The following is a 20,644-nucleotide window of genomic DNA, read 5'->3' as shown; positions in this document are numbered from 1 at the left end:
GCAGATGACTCACATCGTGTTTTCATTCCTCCCTCCAACTCCATCCTCTGTATACACGAAAACACATAGGGATATCCAGTCACAAAACACACATACACATATGTAAATCACAGATGTGCCTACAATAAGAGGACAGGAAAGCAGCCTTTCTTCTGAGCCTACTGCATTCCTGGAATTGTTAGCTGTTTTATACATGTCATCTTAGAATAGCACTGAGAAGGACTGGTGTTATCCATCTCCTTTTCAGATGAAGAAATTCAAACTCAAGAGTCCCTTGCCCAAAATCTCACAGCCAGAAAGTGGTAGAGCTCAAACTCAACTCCAAACCCCAGGCCCTTTCCACAGCAGCACCCGCCTCTCACATCACATCTTCAAGCTCTCTGTGGATTAAAGGGTGGGGAAGTGGAACGGTAGCTGTTGGCTGGGCTAGAGAGAACTTGACAAAGGTAGGCAATGAGTTCAAAAGTCCAAAAGACTGTAAGAGTACACCTAAAGGCAGGAATATCTCAAAGATGAATTTCAAGACAGCATATAGCCAGCCGTGTAGTCATTCATTCATTCATTCACATTCATGAATTTCTTCAACACGTATTTGTGGAGCCAGGGACTGGGAATACAAAGAGAAAAGGAACACATCCCCCTCTCAAGGTGCTTATTAGAGTCTCGTGGAGGAGGTGGATGCACAGCACACACTGAGACAAATGCCACAGCAGAGGCAGGCATGAAGCGTGATGGGAGTCACCGACCCCGGTGTGGAGGACTCAGGGAAGGCAGTGTTTAAGCTAAACCATGAAGAATGGAGCGGGAGGGAATTCCCTGGCAGTCCAGCAGGTAAGGGTTAAGACTCCATGCTCTCACTGCTGAGGGCCTAGGCTTGATCTCTGGTTGGGAAACTAAAATCCCATAAGCTGCATGGCGTGGCCGAAAAAAAAAAAAGAATGGAGAGGGAGTTTGCCATGTTCTTAAGAACTGCGAGAGAGGGAGAGGAACCGGAGAAAAATCATTGCTTTGTGGCTGGAGCTGTAATATTTTTAGGAGCTCTGGCCAGTCATGTGTGGCCCATCACGGGGCCCAGAGAGAGACAGGTGCTCACCTGTAAAGACAGATGGAGCAAGTCACAGAGATGAGCATATGTGAAAGCTGAGAGACAGAACTTCTGGGCTCTTCCACACTGCTCAGGACCTACATTCAGTATGTCCCTAAGGCATGGCTGTTAGATGCCCCACTGTTCTTAGAGTAAATTCCTCCTTTTTTGTTACTCTAATATTGATGGATTTCTGTAGATTATAACCATGATAGTTCTGACTAAAAAAAAGGCAAAGGTCAGATATGGTTTCCGAAAGAGCCCCGGCAAGGTGTGGGGAAAGAGGCTTCAAGTTCAAAGACCAGAGAAACTCAACAGAGAAGGAAAGAAGCCTTTAGTTCATGGTACTTTTCCGGGTCATGGATGACTTTTCCTCTTCCTGAAAGGACCAACTTTCATACACTGACATTTTAATCTACCTGAAAGCAATTACAGGACGGTGCCCAGAAGCTCTGTTGATTTATAAATAACTGGCCAATCTTTATTTTACTCCAGTGGAATATGAAACAGCTAAGAAATAAGCCTTCAAAAAATTCCTCTTAAGCCCTGAAACAAACCTTTTTAAAGTTCAACTCTAATTATAACATAGAGAAGTTTCATTCTGTCTCTAAAATAGATGTCTTAAAATAGGGGGGCCATCAACAGGTAGGTGAGGAAGACAAGATGCAAAGCTTCACAGGAAAGCATCAGGCTCCCCCAGTGAGCCTTTCCTGTGGCAGTTTTGGGAGAAGAGCTTTTTGAAGTGGCAGGCGTCTGTCAGTAATGGAGAAACCGAGGTTTCCAGCTGTTCAGAGTAGTGCTATTTTTATTATACCTTCTCTTGGCAAAAGGAATTGATACGATTTAAAATCTGTTTTTTTTTTTGTTTTTTTTTTTTCCCGGTACGCGGGCCTCTCACTGTTGTGGCCTCTCCCGTTGGGGAGCACAGGCTCCGGACGCACAGGCTCAGCGGCCATGGCTCACGGGCCCAGCCACTCTGCGGCATGTGGGATCTTCCCGGACTGGGGCACGAACCCGTGTCCCCTGCATCGGCAGGCGGACTCTCAACCACTGCGCCACCAGGGAAGCCCCTAAAATCTGACAGCTTTAATGGAATTTTTTAGCAGGTAGAAGTATGCCCCAGTGGTTGGATTCCCATTCAGGAATGGGAACTCGTGTCCCATTTTAGAAAAAGCATAGGAGTGGGGATCAGAGGCCCTGGGCTCTGGTTCTGGTGGTGCTGCTGCTTTGCTTGCTGTGTGATTTCTAGTTGGTGTCAAGCATCTCTGGGCCTAGTCAGTTCCTCCCTCTATCTGTATGATGGAAAAGGATTTCTTTTCCTTTACATTGTAAGACTTTGGATTAGGCTAAAATTATTGTTCAACAGACTAGACCAAGGACTATACCAAACAAGACGAAATTTAGCAAACACTAATGTTTGTTCAAATTCAGTTCAGCTTCTGTGATAAGATACAGAAAACCCACCATGCAAACACAGGATGCGGGAGTCTTGGCTTAACAGCTTGCTTGTGTAAGAAAGGACTTACGATGTGGCTGCTAAAAGCTAGTGCTCTTTCAAGTGGCATTATTAGGAAGATAGTGATGAGAAAAAAGGAGGTCACAATGCCCCTCTGCTCCGTGCTGGTCAAGCCTGAGAGCCGACTCTTGAGGTCCAAGGGGGAAAGGGAATAGGCCTAATGGGAGAGGCAAAGTATCAGCTGTCAGTCAAAACAAGTAAGAGAGCAGTCTAAAGATGGAGTAGGTCAAATATGATTCCCCTAACTCACCCAGACAGACCATGATCTACCCGGAAATGGAGATATAAATAGTTCAGAGTAGATGAGGTATGTTGTGAAATGGAAAAAAGGAGAACAGAGGATGGAGAAGTAGGCAGAGTCAAGTCATGAAAAGCCTTGTAATCAATGTTAATGGAGTTTAGAATGTTGGGAAGCTGCTGAAGGACTTTAAGCAGGGCGGTGATAGAATCAGATGTGCATTTTAGAAACATCACTCTGGCTGATGGTGAGGATGGACTGGGAGGTGAGAAACTGGAGACTGACACCAAACAGGAGGGTAACAGAAAAGGGCAAGTTTAAGAAAAATTTAGGAAGTACAATTCACAGAATCTGGCGACTGAATGGATGTGCAAGGTGAGGAAGGAAAGAATTCAGGCTGCTGACCGTGTTTCTAGCCTGCACAACTGCACAGCAGATGAAGAGCAGTGCCCACCACTGAGGACAGGGACGCAGAAGGAGATGTTGGCATGGGCATGTGTCTGATGAGTTTGGTATGATAAGCAGGATACATGGGCGTATAGCTCAGAAGACAGAAGTGAAGTAGAGAAATAACTAAGACTTGGGAAGGGATGAGACCACTAAGAAAGACTGTAAAGATTAAGAAAAACGGTGGGTTGAGAGTGGACAATGGGGGACCACCAAGATTTAAGAGATTGGCAGAAAAGGGGAATCCATAGAGCATACTGAGTGTGGACAGATGTGCAGGGAGGAAATGACAATAGTAGTTGTCTGGAGTCTCATCGCTTTCAAAGCATAATTATTTCAGTTGATGCTCTGATGTAAGCAGGAGTACATTTATTCTCCTTTTCTTATATGTAAAGAACTAGGAAGTGCAGAGTGGTGGAGACTTGCCTTATTTTATGTGATAAGACTTTCCACTTGAAAACAACTAGAATGATGAATAAAGTACAAAAAGAAAAAAGACCCATCATTTAGAGCTACCATATGGTCCAGTAATCCTGCTCTTGGGCATATATCCAGAGAAAAACCATACTTTGGAAAGATACATGCACCCCAATGTTCATTGCAGCACTATTTACAACAGCCAGGACATGGAAGAAACCTAAATATCCATCGACAGATAAATGGATAAAGAAGACGTGGTACTTATATACAATGGAATATTACTCAGCTATAGAAAAGAACAAAATAATGCCATTTGCAGCAACATGGATGGACCTAGAGATTGCCATACTGAGTGAAGTACGTCAGAGAAAGACAAATATCATATGATATCATTTATATGTGGAATCTAAAAAAAGAGTACAAATAAACTTATTTACAAAACAGAAACAGAGTCACAGATGGCGAAACAAACTTATGGTTACCAAGGGGGAAAGGAGGGGGGAGGGATAAATTGGGAGATTGGGCTTGACATATACACACTACTATATGTAAAATAGATAACTAATAAGGACCTACTGTATAGCACAGGGAACTCTACTCAATACTCTGTAATGACCTATATGGGGAAAGAATCTAAAAAAGAGTGGGTATGTGTATACATATAACTGATTCACTTTGCGGTACACCTGAAACTAACACAACATTGTAAATCAACTATACTCCAATAAAAATTTTAAAAATAAATAAATAAAACCATGTAAGAGATGCAAAGACAGTAAGGAAGTAGTGTGCCAAAATCTAAAACTCCAGAGACAGAAACTGAGCACAAGAAGCCACTTTTGCCTTAAGGATATTTGCTGATCTTATACAAAGGCAGGCATGTAATTGGAGACGCCCCACATGAATCTGGGATCCTAAAGAGAGGTACCCTCAGGAGAGAGTGAACCAGAACTAAACCCATTCCCCTCATCCCACAACCAGGGGAAAACTGCCTTGGAGTGAACAGAGAAGGGGAGGGGCGAGGGCAGCCTGGTCCTCTTGAAAACTCTAGCCCAAATTTGGATTGTCAGAGTGTTTCCTAAAATATCCAGCTAGTTTAGTTTATTTTAAAATGGTTCCATACCAGGCACCTAGGCACCTGGCCAAAATAAATGGAAAAGCTCTGGGTCCTGCAGACTAAATAACGTGAGGCAACTCTCCCCTAAGTATAAATTCTAAAATCCAGACAAAATATATACAGTAAAAATAATCTTCTTTAAGACATCTGGGAACTAACAAGCTGTGAAAAGTTGGGGGACCAAGATTTAGAAGAAGGAGGAAACCCAAAGGGATTCATGTACCATTTGGGGCCACTTTTCCCCTATGGCTCCCTGCTAACTACAGAAGTGGGTGAGAGGCTAAGAAGCTGAGCAGAGATTCTGACAACCTTGTTAGCCCAGGAGGCCAAAAATTGGAGTCCAGGGTGTGCCACAGAAAGGGAGCCCTAATCAACTGCCCCTGTTTTAAGTTAGGGCAGTGGAGGACTAAATCCTAGGAAGAAGTGTGAACTAGAAACAGTGTGTTCCTTGCAGGGATTGAAGACTAGCTTCAACCAACTCCAATTTCTGTAAATGAATTAAGACGATTTGGAATTATTGGTGATCTATATAACCAAAAACTCTAGATCTGGTGAGAAAAAAAAAGTGATTTGAGTTGCCCAAAGGGAGAGTCATGGTCTCTCATTCAGTTCCTGACTATTTACATTTAAATTAAAACTAATTAAACTTAATAAAATGAAATATTCAGCTCCTCAGTCACACCAACCACATTTCAAGTGCTCAATATGACTAGTGGCTACCATACTGGACAATGCAGATATAGAACATTTCCAACATTACAGAAAGTTCTAATGAACAATACTTTCAAGAATTACTAGTTACTAGAAAATATCTACAGATTGGTGTTAATGTCTGGGGATATGAAAGGCATGGGTGGCCCACCATGCAAAGTGGGGGACTGTGAAGATCTGATGGGAGAATGGAAATTTAGCCTGTGAATGGACCCAGTGAAGTCACAAACCTACTGTGTGGTTATATCCCCAGTTCCTGAATGTATAAACAGACATACTAAGCAACTGACAGAATAACCACACTTGTTTTACTGACCAAAAAAGCAAGGGCTATTATAATAGGAGGGGCCAAATTGAAGCCCTAGGAATTTTGCTTCCAAAACAGTAAACCAAAAATAATTCCACAACCCAGAGGTAATTGCAGAGATTACTGCAAACACTAAACACTGGAAAGGGATAAGGATAATGAGTCCTATGACATCCCTGTTTAACTTGTTTATTTGGGTTGTACAGAAGACAGGTCTTGAGTAATTACTGTAGATTACTATCAACTCAATCAAGTGGTGATTCCAATTTCAGCTGCTGTTCCATATGTAGACTCTTCTAACTGTAGCACATCAACACAGCCCCTAACACTTGTGATACAGCTAAGGACATGCCAGATGTTTCTTTCTCTTTATCAATGAACAAGAACTACCAGAAGCCATATGCTTTCGCCTGACAGGGACAGCAGTATACCTTTGTTCTCTTCTCTGGGGGCTACACCAACTCTTTAGCCCTATTATAATCTATTGCATAGGGATCTTGATTATTTTGGTATTCCACAGAACACCATGTTGATTGGAGCTGATGGGCAGGAAATTCAAATACCTCAGATGCCTCAGTATGGAGTGTGCCACAGGATGGAGGTAAACCTTGTAAAAATTCAAGGAACTGACACCTTGATTAATTTCCTTGATGTCCAGGTATCTGGAGCATGTTGGAATATACCTCCAATGTGAAAGACACCTTTCACCACCTGCTACTAAGAAAAAGGCACAAAGCTTTGTTGGCCTTTTCTGATTTGGGCAGCTACGCATAAAACATTTGTGCTATTCTGCTCCATTTACTGAGGCTGCCAGTTTTGTGTGGGATCCAGAGCAAGGCAAGGCTCTGCAACAAGTCCAACTGCCATGCAAGCTGCTTTTTGGGCATTATATCTTTGGCCAAGGGTATTGGGTGTTATTAATCGGTAGGTCCAGCTGTGCTGTAAATGTCTTAAGGCTGCATAGATAGGGTTACCATACATCCTGGTTTTCAAGGACAGTCTGAGTTTTCACCTGTTATCCCAAAATAATTAATAGTGGTACTTTTCCCCCTCAACTATGTCTTGGTTTGGATGATAAATTAATGGTTGCTCATTCTATGAATAGAGCCTTTTAAAGGCACCAATTACAGAAACATTTTTGAGCAAAGTTATGCTCTATTCTGCAGACAACTATTTTCCTTATGAAAAACAGTTTCTGGCTTACTACTGCATGTTGGTAGAGACTGAACACCTGACCATGGGACACCAAGGCGACCATGCCTCCTGAGCTGTTCAACATGAACTGAATGTGCAGAACTCCCTCATCAAATGAAAGCAACATTGGAGATCAGGCTCAAGCAAACCTGGAAAAGTTGCATGAACTAATATTGCTTAGATTCCTGTGATACCTACTCCTGCTGTACTGTTACTTCTCCATCAACCCATAACAAACGTCCTATGACCACTGGGTGTAGGAGAAAAATCTGGAGCTAGGTTTACAAATGATTTTGCATGATATGCTAATACTAACCAAAACCAGACTGTTGCAGGATTATAACTCCATACAAAGGTGGCTCTGAAAGACAGGGGAGGAGAAATCCTCCTAATATGTAAAACCTAGAGCAACATATCTGATTGTTCATTTTCCTTGGTTGGCGAGATAGCCAGAAGTACAGGTCTATGCTGATTCATGGGCAGTGGTTTAGCTGAAGAGTCAAAGTTTGGAAAAAAATAATGTAAAACTGCTGACAGGGAGGTCTGAGGGGAAATCATGTGAACAGACCTCTCAGGATGAAAAGGACGTGTAAGGACTATTTCTATCCCATGTGAATGCGCCCAAAGACTTCCACTGCAGAGGAGACTCTCAGTGATCAGGTGGACAAGATGACCCATTCCATGAGTGTCAGTTGGATACCCTGGTGCTTGCAAAATGGCCTTGGCAGCAGGGAAGGAGGCTACACACTCACCCTCAACAAAGCACATCTGCCTACCACCCCTGCCGAGCACCCGCAGAGGCCAATGCTGAGCCCCTAACATGGCACCATTTCTGGGAGGATTAGCCAGTCATCCAGTAGGATGACTACAGTGCACACCTGCCTTCATAAAAAGGGCAGTGATTTTTTTTTCTTACTGAAATAAATATGTATTTGAGACATGGATTTTCCATCCCTGACCACAATGTTCTGCCAGCATCACAATCTGTGGACTTTCGAATGTCTTATTCATTATTCTGGTAGCACATATAACATTGCTTCTAACCATGGAACGCAATTCATGGCAAAGAAGTACAAGAATGGGCTCACATACGTGGAGTTTAATTTTTTACCATATACTCCATCACGCAGAAGTAGCTGACCTAATAGAATGTCAAGATAGTCTTTTGACAACTTATTTATTGCACTAGCTAGCAAGCTACCCACTGTGAGGTTTGGGTGTGGACTTACAGGATGGAGTGTCACACAAACTAGCAACCAAGACTGATGCTGTTTTTCTCACAACCAGAGCATAAGGGCCTAGGAATGAATGAATGAAAATGAAAGCAGCTCCTCTTATAATTATACACAACAATCCACTTGCAGTTTGTAATTCCTGCAGCTTTGAGCTCTTGAGTTAGAGGTTTTAGTTTCCTAGGGAGGAATACTTTTACAGGGGACACAAGAACAGTTCCACTTAACTGGAAATTAAGTTCACTACTGGCCACTTGGGCTGCTCATTCCACTGAATCAACAGGCAGGAAAACAAGGGTTTATGATATTGGCTAGGTGACTGATATTGACAATCAACAATAGGTATGACGGCTACTACACCTTGAGGGCAAAAAGGAATATGTTTGGAATCCAGGGAATTATCTGGTGTTCTTTTTTTTTTATCATCTTTAATTTCTTTCATCAGTGTCTTGTAGTTTTTTGCAAACAGGTCTTTTGTCTCCCTAGGTAGATTTATTCCTAGGTATTTTATTCTTTTTGTTGCAATGGTAAATGGGAGTGTTTCCTTAATATCTCTTTCAGATTGTTCATCATTAGTGTATAGGAATGCAAGAGATTTCTGTCCATTAATTTTGTATCCTGCAACTTTACCAAATTCATTGATTAGCTCTAGTAGTTTTCTGGCGGCATCTTTAGGATTCTCTATGTATAGTATCGTGTCATCTGCAAACAGTGACAGTTTTACTTCTTCTTTTCCAATTTGTATTCCTTTTATTTCTTTTTCTTCTCTGATTGCCGTGGCTAGGACTTCCAAAACTATGTTGAATAACCGTGGTGAGAGTGGACATCCTTGTCTTGTTCCTGATCTTAGACGAAATGCTTTGTTTTTCACCATTGAGAATGATGTTTGCTGTGGGTTTGTCGTATATGGCCTTTATTATGTTGAGGTAGGTTCCCTCTATGCCCACTTTCTGGAGAGTTTTTATCCCTCTATGCCCACTTTCTGGAGAGTGTTGAATTATGTCAAAAGGTTTTTCTGCATCTATTGAGATGATCATATGGTTTTTATTCTTCAACTTGTTAATATGGTGTATCACACTGATTGATTTTCGTATACTGAAGAATCCTTGCATCCCTGGGATAAATCCCACTTGATCACAGTGTATGATCCTTTTAATGTGCTGTTGGATTCTGTTTGCTAGTATTTTCTTGAGGATTTTTGCATCTATATTCATCAGGGATATTGGTCTGTAATTTTCTATTTTTGTAGTCTCTTTGTCTGGTTTTAGTATCAGGGTGATGGTGGCCTCATAGAATGAGTTTGGGAGTGTTCCTTCCTCTGTAATTTCTTGGAAGAGTTTGAGAAGGATGGGTGTTATCTCTTCTCTAAATGTTTGATAGAATTCACCTGTGAAGCCATCTGGTCCTGGACTTTCGTTTGTTGGAAGATTTTTAATCACAGTTTCAATTTCATTACTTGTGATTGGTCTGTTCATATTTCCTATTTCTTCCTCGTTCAGTCTTAGAAGGTTATACCTTTCTAAGAATTTGTCCATTTCTTCCAGGTTGTCCATTTTGTTGGCATAGAGTTGCTTCTAGTAGTCTCGTAGGATGCTTTGTATTTCTGCCGTGTCTGTTGTAACTTCTCCTCTTTCATTTCTAATTTTATTGCTTTGAGTCCTCTCCCTCTTTTTCTTGATGAGTCTGGCTAATGGTTAATCAATTTTGTTTATCTTCTCAAAGAACAAGCTTTTAGTTGTATTGATCTTTGCTATTGTTTTCTTTGTTTCTATTTCATTTATTTCTGCTCTGATCTTTATGATTTCTTTCCTTCTGCTAACTTTGGGTTTTTTTTGTTCTTCTTTCTCTAGTTCCTTTAGGTGTAAACTTAGATTGTTTATTTGAGATTTTTCTTGTTTCTTGAGGTAGGCTTGTATAGCTATAAACTTCCCTCTTAGAACTGCTTTTGCTGCATCCCAAAGGTTTTGGATCGTCATGTTTTCATTGTCTTTTGTCTCTATTTTTTGATTTCCTCTTTGATTTCTTCAGTGATCTCTTGGTTATGTAGTAACGTATTGTTTAGCCTCCATATGTTTGTGTTTTTTACCTTTTTTCCCCCTGTAATTCATTTCTAATCTCATAGCGTTGTGGTCAGAAAAGATGCTTGATATGATTTCAATTTTCTTAAATTTACTGAGGCTTGATTTGTGACCCAAGATGTGATCTATCCTGGAGAATGTTCTGTGCGCACTTGAGAAGAAAGTGTAATCTGCTGTTTTCAGATGGAATGTCCTATAAATATCAATTAAATCTATCTGGTCTATTGTGTCATTTAAAGCTTCTGTTGCCTTATTTTCATTTTGGAGGATCCGTACATTGGTGTAAGTGAGGTGTTAAAGTCCCCCACTATTATTGTGTTACTGTCGATTTCCTCTTTTATAGCTGTTAGCAGTTGCCTTATGTATTGAGGTGCTCCTATGTTGGGTGCATATATATTTATAATTGTTATATCTTCTTCTTGGATTGATCCCTTGATCATTATGTAGTGTCCTTCCTTGTCTCTTGTAACATTTTTTATTTTAAAGTCTATTTTATCTGATATGAGTATTGCTACTCCAGCTTTCTTTTGATTTCCATTTGCATGGAATATCTTTTTCCATCCCCTCACTTTCAGTTTGTATGTGTCCCTATGTCTGAAGTGGGTCTTTTCTAGACAGCATATATATGGGTCTTGTTTTTGTATCCATTCAGCAAGCCTGTGTCTTTTGGTTGGAGCATTTAATCCATTCACGTTTAAGGTAATTATTGATATGTATGTTCCTGTGACCATTTTCTTAATTGTTCTGGGTTTGTTTTTGTAGGTCCTTTTCTTCTCTTGTGTTTCCCACTTAGAGAAGTTCCTTTAGCATTTGTTGTAGAGCTGGTTTGGCGGTGCTGAATTCTCTTAGCTTTTGCTTGTCTGTAAAGCTTTTGATTTCTCCATCAAATCTGAATGAGATCCTTGCTGGGTAGAGTAATCTTAGTTGTAGGTTCCTCCCTTTCATCACTTTAAGTATATCATGCCACTCCCTTGTAGCTTGTAGAGTTTCTGCTGAGAAATCAGCTGTTAACTTTATGGGAGTTCCCTTGTATGTGATTTGTCATTTTTCCCTTGCTGCTTTCAATAATTTTTCTTTGTATTTAATTTTTGCCAATTTGATTACTATGTGTCTCGGCGTGTTTCTCCTTGGGTTTATCCTGTATGGAACTTGCTGCGCTTCCTGGAATTGGGTGGCTATTTACTTTCCCATGTTAGGGAAGTTTTTGACTATAATCTCTTCAAATATTTTCTTGGGTCCTTTCTCTCTCTCTTCTCCTTCTGGGACCCCTATAATGCGAATGTTGTTGTGTTTAATGTTGTCCCAGAGGTCTCTTAGGCTGTCTTCATTTCTTTTCATTCTTTTTTCTTTATTCTGTTCCGCAGCAGTGAATTCCACTATTCTGCCTTCCAGGTCACTTATCCGTTCTTCTGCCTCAGTTATTCTGCTATTGATTCCTTCTAGCGTAGTTTTCATTTCAGTTATTGTATTGTTTATCTCTGTTTGTTTGTTCTTTAACTCTTCTAGGTGTCTTTTCTTTAATTCTTCTAGGTCTTTGTTAAACATTTCTTGCATCTTCTCAATCTTCACGTCCATTCTTTTTCCGAGGTCCTGGATCATCTTCACTATCATTATTCTGAATTCTTTTTCTGGAAGGTTGCCTATCTCCACTTCATTTAGTTTTTTTTCTGGGCTTTTATCTTGTTCCTTCATCTGGTACATAGCCCTCTGCCTTTTCATCTTGTCTATCTTTCTGTGAATGTGGTTTTTGTTCCACAGGCTGCAGGACTGTAGTTCTTCTTGCTTCTCTGGTGTTCTTCTTAAAAGGGTCATATCCATCAGTCAAAGCTGATGGAATTTTTGCAAGATGAACAGAGTTTTGGAGCAGGATGATGGTGATGGTTGCACAACAATGTGAATGTACTTAATGTCACTGAACTGTACACTTACAAATGGTTAATATGGGAAGGCTTCTCATAGGGAAAAGAGGACGGTCTGAGATAGCCCTCGGAATATGTACAGAATCTACATAAGAAGAGAATGTAATGGTCGTAAGCAGTGTCTCTGGAGTCAGACGGACTTGGTTCAGATTCTGCCACTTATTAGCTTTGTAACTCTGGTTGAGTTATGTAACCTATCTGTGCCTCAATTTCCTCATCTATAAAATGGGGATAATAATAGGGCACTTACCTCATAGGGTTGTGAGGATTAAATGAGTTAGTATATGTTTAGTGTGACAGAAGAGTGTTGTCTGACACATAGTAAGCATTACACACGTATCGTTATTATTTTTTTTAAATTTAACTTTTTAGTTAAGTATAGTTACAATATTGTATTAGTTTCAGGTGTACAACATAGTGATTTGATATTTTTATAAATTATACTCCACATAAAGTTATTATACAATATTGGCTATTTTCTCTGTGCTGTACATTACATCCTTATATCTTATTTGTTTTTGTTTTTGTTTTACATCTTTACTGAAGTATAATTGCTTTACAATGTTGTGTTAGTTTCTGCTGTATAACAAAGTGAATCAGCTATGCATATACATACATCCCCATATCCCCTCACTATTGCGTCTCCCTCCCCCACTCCACCCCATCTCTCTAGGTGGACACAAAGCACTGAGCTGATCTCCCTGTGCTATGTGGCTGCTTCCCACTAGCTATCTATTTTATATTTGGTATTTTATATTTTGTTATATATGTCCATGCCACTCTCTCTCTTCATCCCAGCTTACCCTTCCCCCTCAGAACCATTTTTTTTTTAAGATTCCATATATATGCGTTAGCATACAGTATTTGTTTTTCTCTTTCTGACTTACTTCACTCTGTATGACAGACTCATTGCTATTATTAAGCGAGGAAAAGACCAGTACATTCTGGCCAGAAGGCATGGCTCAGCAAATGTGCAGAATGGGAATATGCAAATCTTATTTAGAGGGTTCCTGAAGGGGAATAGTCTGGCAAGAGCAATAGCCACAACTTACCAGTGACCGATCAGAGGGAGGGAAAGTGACTCTCCAGACACCGGCGTCTCTCCTAATAGCACAGAGGAGTGTGGGAAACCCAGCTGAGGCCTCCCAAACCTCTGGGGCTCTGTTCCCACCAGTGCCTTTTCTGGGAGCTTCAGTAGGTGGCATTCTACCTGCTTTGAGCACTCACAGCCTGTCCTTACAGACCTTTTGAGCTGCTTTGGACTATTTCTTTGGACACATGTACCCAGACAAAGGCTCAGGAGGGAAACACATGGGACAGACTCCGGGATTGTAGAACTTACCGCTCTGCGACAGCCAAATTGGGTGGCAGGGAGGTGAGCCCATTGCCTGTGAGGAGCAGGACACGGAGGTGTGGCAGAAGCCCCAGATCACAGATGGCCTCCGCAGTGAGGCTGTTGAAGGACAGGTCCAGGAACTATGGCACAAAGATATAAGATGGGGAAACAGAAGCACTACTCGTGACAATGATGCTCATACATGAGGTGGGAGCTGGATTTTTTTTTTTTTTAACCTTCCAGGAGGGCCCATCGCCCACAGGCTAAAACCCTCCTGACTCTCAGGATTAACTTTCAAGGTCTACTAGAGTCATTCTACTATGTCCAACCTACTTGCCAGCCTCAGCCCCCATACTGCAAGCCTTTGTTTACCCCATGGTGCTGGCCAAAGTGACTGCTCCCCATTCCTTGCCAAACCCCATGTAGAGATCTTTGCTTGAGCTTTTCACTCAGGAATGCCCTTTCTCCATGTATCTGAATCCAAGTCCTAAAAGGCCAGTTCAAAAGCTGCCTCCTTATAAAACCTTTCTTAATTCCCCAGCCAGATGGAATCTCTCCCTCCTCTGACTTTGAGTGCTTTATCTAGACTGTTCTGAGGTTACTGCTCACAGTCAGCCAGGTAACTGTGATAACTGGACATAAGCCTGAGGAATAAGGTACTGGTACATGGATGTGCTGAGCAGGTGCTGGCACACAGTGGTGGACTAGGCTATAAACTCTCTGAGGTGAAGCACCTTGTCACTGTATTGATGTATCCTTATAATCTAGCATAGTACCTGGCACATAGTAGATGCACATTAAAAAACCAGCTGAAATGAACTGGCTTATTAGGACAATGACCCAAACTGACACCTCATCATAAAGCACTTTCTAACTAGCCATCTAGATTCATGAGATAGTTGACTTGAGTTAGGAGACCAGTCAGGAAACAGTTTCTCTCTGCAAAGACAAAGGCAACTGTGATAAATTATATCACCCCAGTCTCTGGTCTCCCTCTTCTAGAAGAGCCTCTCTGGACACTCACTTTAGCTCTTATGTACAAGTCTGCTCCCTTCCCTCTCCCTCTGTAATAGGGAAGAACCTTTGTACTCTATTACAAGTTAATCACTAAAGGAATGTTGCCTATAAGCTTAAATCATACGTAATGGCCCATCTCTGGGAACCCCACCTCCCAAGTAATGAGCATTAAGCTAAAATACCTTTATCTCACAGGAAACATCCTGATCAGGCCCACCTGTGAATGACTGCAGGAAGGAAGAAATTAACACATCCCCTCCGGAGGCTGACCAGAACCAGGAAATGTTAGACTTTACTCCCTCCTCTTTTAGTATAAAAGAAGCCTGAATTCTAACTCAGGCAAGATGGTTCTTTGGGACACTAGACCACCATCTTCTTGGTCTGCTGCGTTTCCAAATAAAGTCACTATTCCTTGCCCTAACACCTTATCTCTCAATTTATTGGCTTGCTGTGTGGCAAGCAGTACTCAGTAATACCTCCACCAACACACACCCATAGACGCCTACTGAATGGGGCCAGTTTCCGCATCTTATCCCACTGGTGCAGGGACAAGGTTTCTGGTCCACCACTTCAGTGAAATACAGTCAGTCACACATACACAACTGACTGCAGGTCATTGCTGGAGGAGGATTGGGTTTGGTACTCCACTTTAGTACTTAATTGACAGGCTCTGTAGACCTGGGTTTAAGTCCTGGCTAATTGTGTGATCTTGGGCAAATTATCAATACTTAACCAAGTTTCCTTATCTATAAAGTGGAAATAATAATGGATTTTTATGAGGAATTATGTAGGTAAAGCCTTTAGCATGAAGCCTAGTGCACCGTAAATGCTTAATGTTGGCTGTCATGGTCATCACAATCCCTTCATTCAAGGCCCCTATACTGAAGGCTTACTTTGAACCAGTCCCTGCCCTGTGTGAGCTCACAGCCTAGTTGGGCAGCTAGATACATATATGTGTCTGTTTAAGTAACAATGCTGCTGGGATAGATGTTTGAGCTCCACCAGGGGGCCCAGACGGGCTTCACGGAGCAGGTGATGCTTAAGCTGTCCTCAGAGACTAGTCGGTATTCACCAAATTGTTAAGGGCAAAAAGACATACAGCACAGCAAGTGGCATGTATAGAAGCCAGGAGGCAGCCTTGCTTATTCTGAGAACTGCAAATGGTTTGGGTATGAGTAGAGTCCATGGTATACAGAGGGCTTGATAGGACTGCACAGGCCATGAAAGATGCCCAGCACCAAAGGAATGCCGAGTTCATGCTGCCATCAGTAAATTCCAAGTTTTGAGAGTTCACACAAATGGGTGATCCCACTTGGCAGGGGCAGAGAGAGAAGCCTTCAAGGATGAAGACCTGGAAAGCTGGCTTGGATAAACATAGATAAAGATGGGGATCATTCTCTCCTTCATACACATATGTGGACAGTCAGCAATGGATTCTACCTCAATTATCTCTCATACTTGTTTCTTCCAATCCATGCTTTATACAGCAGCCATGCCACAGTGGTTTTTCTAAAATACGGTTCAGACCCTATTACTCCTCAGTTCCAAATCCTTCAATGGACCCCTGTTATCCATAGGATAAGATTCAAAGTCCCTCTAAGGCTCTCCACAGTTTCTCTTCCGTTACCTCGCCAGGCTCATCTATCGCCACACTCTATGGTATCTCACTCCATTCCAACCATACTGGGCTGTTCCATCAGTGTTCTAGCTCAGAAATTGGCAAACAAAGGCCTGTAAGCCAAATCCAGCCTGCTGCCTGTTTTGTATGGCCTGTGAGCTAAGAATGCTTTGTACATTTTTAAATGGTTAGGAAAAAAGCACAAAGAGAATAACATTGTATGAAAATTATGTAAAATTCAAATTTCAGCATCATAAAGTTTTATGGGAACACAGCCCTGTCCCTTTGCTTACATATTGTCTACAACTGCTTTCCTTCTACAACAGCAGAGTGGACTAGTTATGACAGTTATGACTAGTTATGACTGTACGGACCGCAAGGTCTAGAATATTCACCGTCCGGCCTCCTACCAAAAAAGTTTGCTGACCCTTGCTCTGGCTGCTTTGGCTATTTCATGTCGGGTCCAAATCTGCTCTCTATGGAAGTAAGGGCAGCTCAAAGAAACGAATAGTCTTAGAACTGCAGGTCGCAGAATTTCACAGCTGGCCCAGAATTTACAGAGGGGGAAACTTCAGTTCCAGAGAGGTAAGTTATTTGGCTGAGGAGGTATGGCAAAGTAGTGGCAGACCAAGACTAGAAACGAGGTCTCCTGACTTTCAGGGCAGAGCTCCAGCTGACTCTTTTTCAGGCCCGTATGCAGAGAATCAAATCATGACAAAGCTGTTTTCCTAAACTGACTCCTGAAGAGTTCTACTCTGGGTGACAGCCTTTCTGGCAAACAAGGACAGAAGATTCCTAACTTGGATGCTGCATCTGCTGAGTCACATCAAGTTTTATTACACATCAAAGTATTCACTGCCATGAGCTGCAAATTCAGGACATTTGACAGGTTTATCCTTTTTCTTAGAGAGCCCTTTCAAACCACAGAGAGATGAAAACAAATTATTGGCCAGGAGATTTCCTCTTCTCATCTATGTTCTGCATCTTGACTTTGGTCTGCTCTCTTATGTAAATAAATTCCCTTGGGTAGGGCTGGTCTGCTGGATAAATAATCTTCATCAGTTGTTATCAAACTATGAAGTAGGGCCTCCCAAAAGTCCATTATGATCAACCAGTAAGTCAGCTGTGGGGTCAGAGCCTGTAGTCATGTCCCCTCCCTGTGGCCCACTGGCACTTGAAGTAGGGGTTTGAAATGGTAAGGATGAGGAAGGTAGGATGCCTGGCACAATGCATGATATATAGAAGCTCAATAACTACTTTTATAAGAAGCAAAATAAAAAATTAATGGAAACTTATAATAAGCTCCCAGGCCTGTAGGTGAGGGAAGTGGCTCCCTGTATCTCTAGAGCATCTGGAACCAGTTTCCCACTGTCTATAATAAACTCTGGTATAAAATGTTTTTAACCTAGCACAAAATTGCATCAGTTGTTGTAAATTTACTCTCTCCCTCTCCCTGTATTATTGGACCTTCAAGAGCTTTGCTTCCTGGATAAGCATGAGGACCACTCCTGTCAGAAATCATAGTAAAGCACTGTTATCCTCAATATGGCTGGAAACCATGGAGAAAAGGTACCATCACATTCAGTATAGCATGCTTTAAAAATGCAAGGACTTATAATCCACTTTAGGAAGATTACCATCCCAAGCGGTTAAAACTTCTTAAAACTTTGGCATGTAAAGGGCATCAACTCTTAAAAGTTCAGTTTTGTGTAAGGTCTCTCTCTGGCCAGACCAGGTTAAATGAGGTTTTTATGAAGAATGGCCAACTCTTGATGTTTGTAGATTAAATAATTTAAGTTACCAGCTCTTTGGGGTAAACCCCAAGGCTCATGACATGCAGACATTTTGCTGAGGTGTGACTCTGAAGCTCTTCTAGAAGGCCAACATGTGGGGAAGAGGCCATTACTTAGTGAGTGAGCCTGGCCAGATGCCCACCCCACACCTCAAGCCAGCTCTACTGTTCTCTACTCTCCATGTATGCAGACTCCCGCGTGGTGACAAAAGCTTTGTTTCTTTGCGAAAAATGATCCTAAAGTTTTCATGGATGTTGAAGAGGTGATTAACTTGAAGTATGAGAACATGTATAGAAAATGCATGACGATGGGAAATTTAATTTAGGAGAAAGCCAAGAGTGCAAACAAAGTTTTTGTATTTGTGAATACAAAACAGCTGTGGATGTACAAATGTCAAGAGTCTGCTATAGAACTTATAGCAGCCCTACTTTATTTCATACTCATCCCTGGGCCTATGGCCCATAACCTTATCCGAGCTCATTAGAACCAATCTGGCTCACTCATACCAGGATGGGTCTCTGGAATCAGTCCATAACGCCTCTAGTTCAGCGGGTCCAATTTGCTGTGCCTAGCACTTAACCTCCATGGCTCAACCCCCACTGGATCCAGATCTCCCCTCAAATTCTCCTTCCTACAGTACTCTATTCAAAATCACTCCTCTGCACAGACTCCTTTGGACATGACCTTTGGCATTTATTTTCCAAGACCACGCCCCGTGGCCATAAGTATAATATATTCTCACCCACTAGCCACCACCTCCACCAGCCCCACTCCCTTATTACCACCACCAACTCCACCACCCGCCCCAGAGGAACACCCTGAAGCAAGGTGGCTATAAAGGCCCAGAGAGCCCCTTCTCAACAGTTTTAATCAGTAGACTCCTTACACCCATTCCTTACAGGGATACAGGTGGGCACCAAAAACTCCCTACCTCCAACTTACTTCCAAGGACTTAAAGTCTCCATACTTCACGTAGACTGTTTTGATGCCATTAAATGCGAGCTCCAGTTCCTTTAAGACTGGAAATGTGTGAAATGCCTCTACAGGGGGAGGAGAAAGAGAGAAACGGTGGCTTGTGAAGGACGTAAGAGAAAGATATTAACAGTGGTCATTTACTGGGTTCCCACTGCGTTAGGCCAGACACTGTGTAAAGTGCTTTACATACATGGATACTAAACCTCTAAAACCCCTGTAAAATAGGGATTACTACTTCCACTCCACTGCTGAAGAAACCAAGGCTTAGCTAGGCTAAGTGATTTGCTAGAAATAGAATTGCTGGTAAGTGGAAGGGCCAAGGACTGAATCTAAGCCTAATTCCAAAGCCCATTTAAAAAATGATCTTTATTATTTCTGGTTATAAAAGTGAAACATTCCCACCAAAAAGCTTTAAAAAACATAGAATCATAAAAGTTCACTTTAATCTCAACACCTAGAGGTAACTATTCAAAGCTTCATGTATAATACCCCAGACTTTTTCTCATGTGTATACTGACACACACACACACACAAACTTCTTTTTACAAAAAGGGAATCATACTATACACGTTGTACTGTGACTTGCTTTCTTCCCTTTACAATATGACTTAAAGATTGTTCCAAGTCAAAACATATAGATCTGCATAATGTCTGAATTATGTTCTGTTGTATAGACATACCCTATTTTAGTTAACCATCCCCCTAGTGATAGTCGCTAGACTATCTGGATAAAAGGTTAAGAACACTCTTCCCCTTCTGCTTGAGAACTGGACCTTGGATTAACTTTCTAGCCTTCTTCCCTTGGTAACATGAAACAAACGGTATGGTCACTGTGTTATTAGGCAATATTGCTATGGTAAAAATGACCCCAGGTTAGTAAACCACATCTGGACTAGGAGAAACTATAAATGAACTATAACGATCTCAAGGGGGCACTATAACTTTGGGCGTCTGTGTGTGTGGTGATGCCTATAACTGGACATGTCCTTTGTAGGAACTCTGGGAGCCATGTCTATGGAGTGTTACAACAGCTATCTGATCCCATGGGGAACAAGGTTTCTAAGCCAGAGTGGCTCCTGCATCCACCCAATGAGAGTTTCATTGTTTTGGCCCTGAGCTAGGGGCCACAGAGAATGGCTCATGGATGGCTACATGAACAGCAGTGAGGATTCCACTGAAGAGGAACTGCTGACGCTGTGCTGCTGGCATACTGTGTGGAATTACTCAGAGCCTTCTAAGTGAACCTGGTGTCAAGTGTGGCCTATGGTGGTTTTGTGAGTTGGAATGTTCTGTAGAGCCTAATAGAAAGATGTGCTTTCGGGATGTTTCCAATGAACATCCTTGTACAAGTGTGTTTCTGTAGAATAAATTCCTGGGAGTGGAACTACTAGACTATGTTAAGAGACATCGCCAAACTACCTTCCAAAGATATTGCACCAATTCATTACACTTGATTATGACAGTACCCATTTCCCTACCAATGCTGGCAGTCATCAGTCCTTCTCATTTTTGTCAATATTTGATAGGCAGAAAATAGTACTTGGATGCTATTTTATTTACTAGTGAGGATGAGCATCTTTTCATATGCCTGTTGCCTGTTTTTCAAGCCCATGCTCCTGACAGACCATGCTGTTTCCTCAAG

At 41.7% G+C, this 20,644-nt stretch overlaps 1 protein-coding gene across 9 annotated transcripts in view; it reads right to left on the bottom strand.

Moving 5' to 3' along the window:
* XRRA1 (X-ray radiation resistance associated 1) overlaps window positions 1-20,644 on the bottom strand; it is a 106,991-nt gene that overhangs the window by 62,193 nt on the left and 24,154 nt on the right. For 6 of the 9 annotated variants that reach the window (XR_003791561.1, XM_029209475.1, XM_029209473.1 and 3 more), the window contains 2 exons: window positions 18,970-19,067; window positions 13,606-13,739 (listed from right to left, as the gene is read on the bottom strand). Coding sequence is in view for 4 of the 9 variants with exons in the window: in XM_029209475.1 (XP_029065308.1) it covers window positions 13,606-13,739; window positions 18,970-19,067 (232 nt within the window). In the remaining 5 variants the exon portion in view is untranslated. Of the gene's footprint in view, window positions 1-13,605; window positions 13,740-18,958; window positions 19,068-20,644 lie in introns of all 9 variants that reach the window. The other 3 variants (XM_029209474.1, XM_029209481.1, XM_029209476.1) reach the window with 2 other exon arrangements.

This window comes from Monodon monoceros, unplaced genomic scaffold (assembly GCF_005190385.1).
Source record: "Monodon monoceros isolate NGI ecotype Baffin Bay Population unplaced genomic scaffold, NGI_Narwhal_1 Super_Scaffold_7, whole genome shotgun sequence".
Taxonomy (NCBI): Eukaryota; Metazoa; Chordata; class Mammalia; order Artiodactyla; family Monodontidae; genus Monodon; species Monodon monoceros.
Note: the sequence above shows the minus strand (reverse complement) of the source record. Positions and strands in the feature narration are given on the sequence as shown.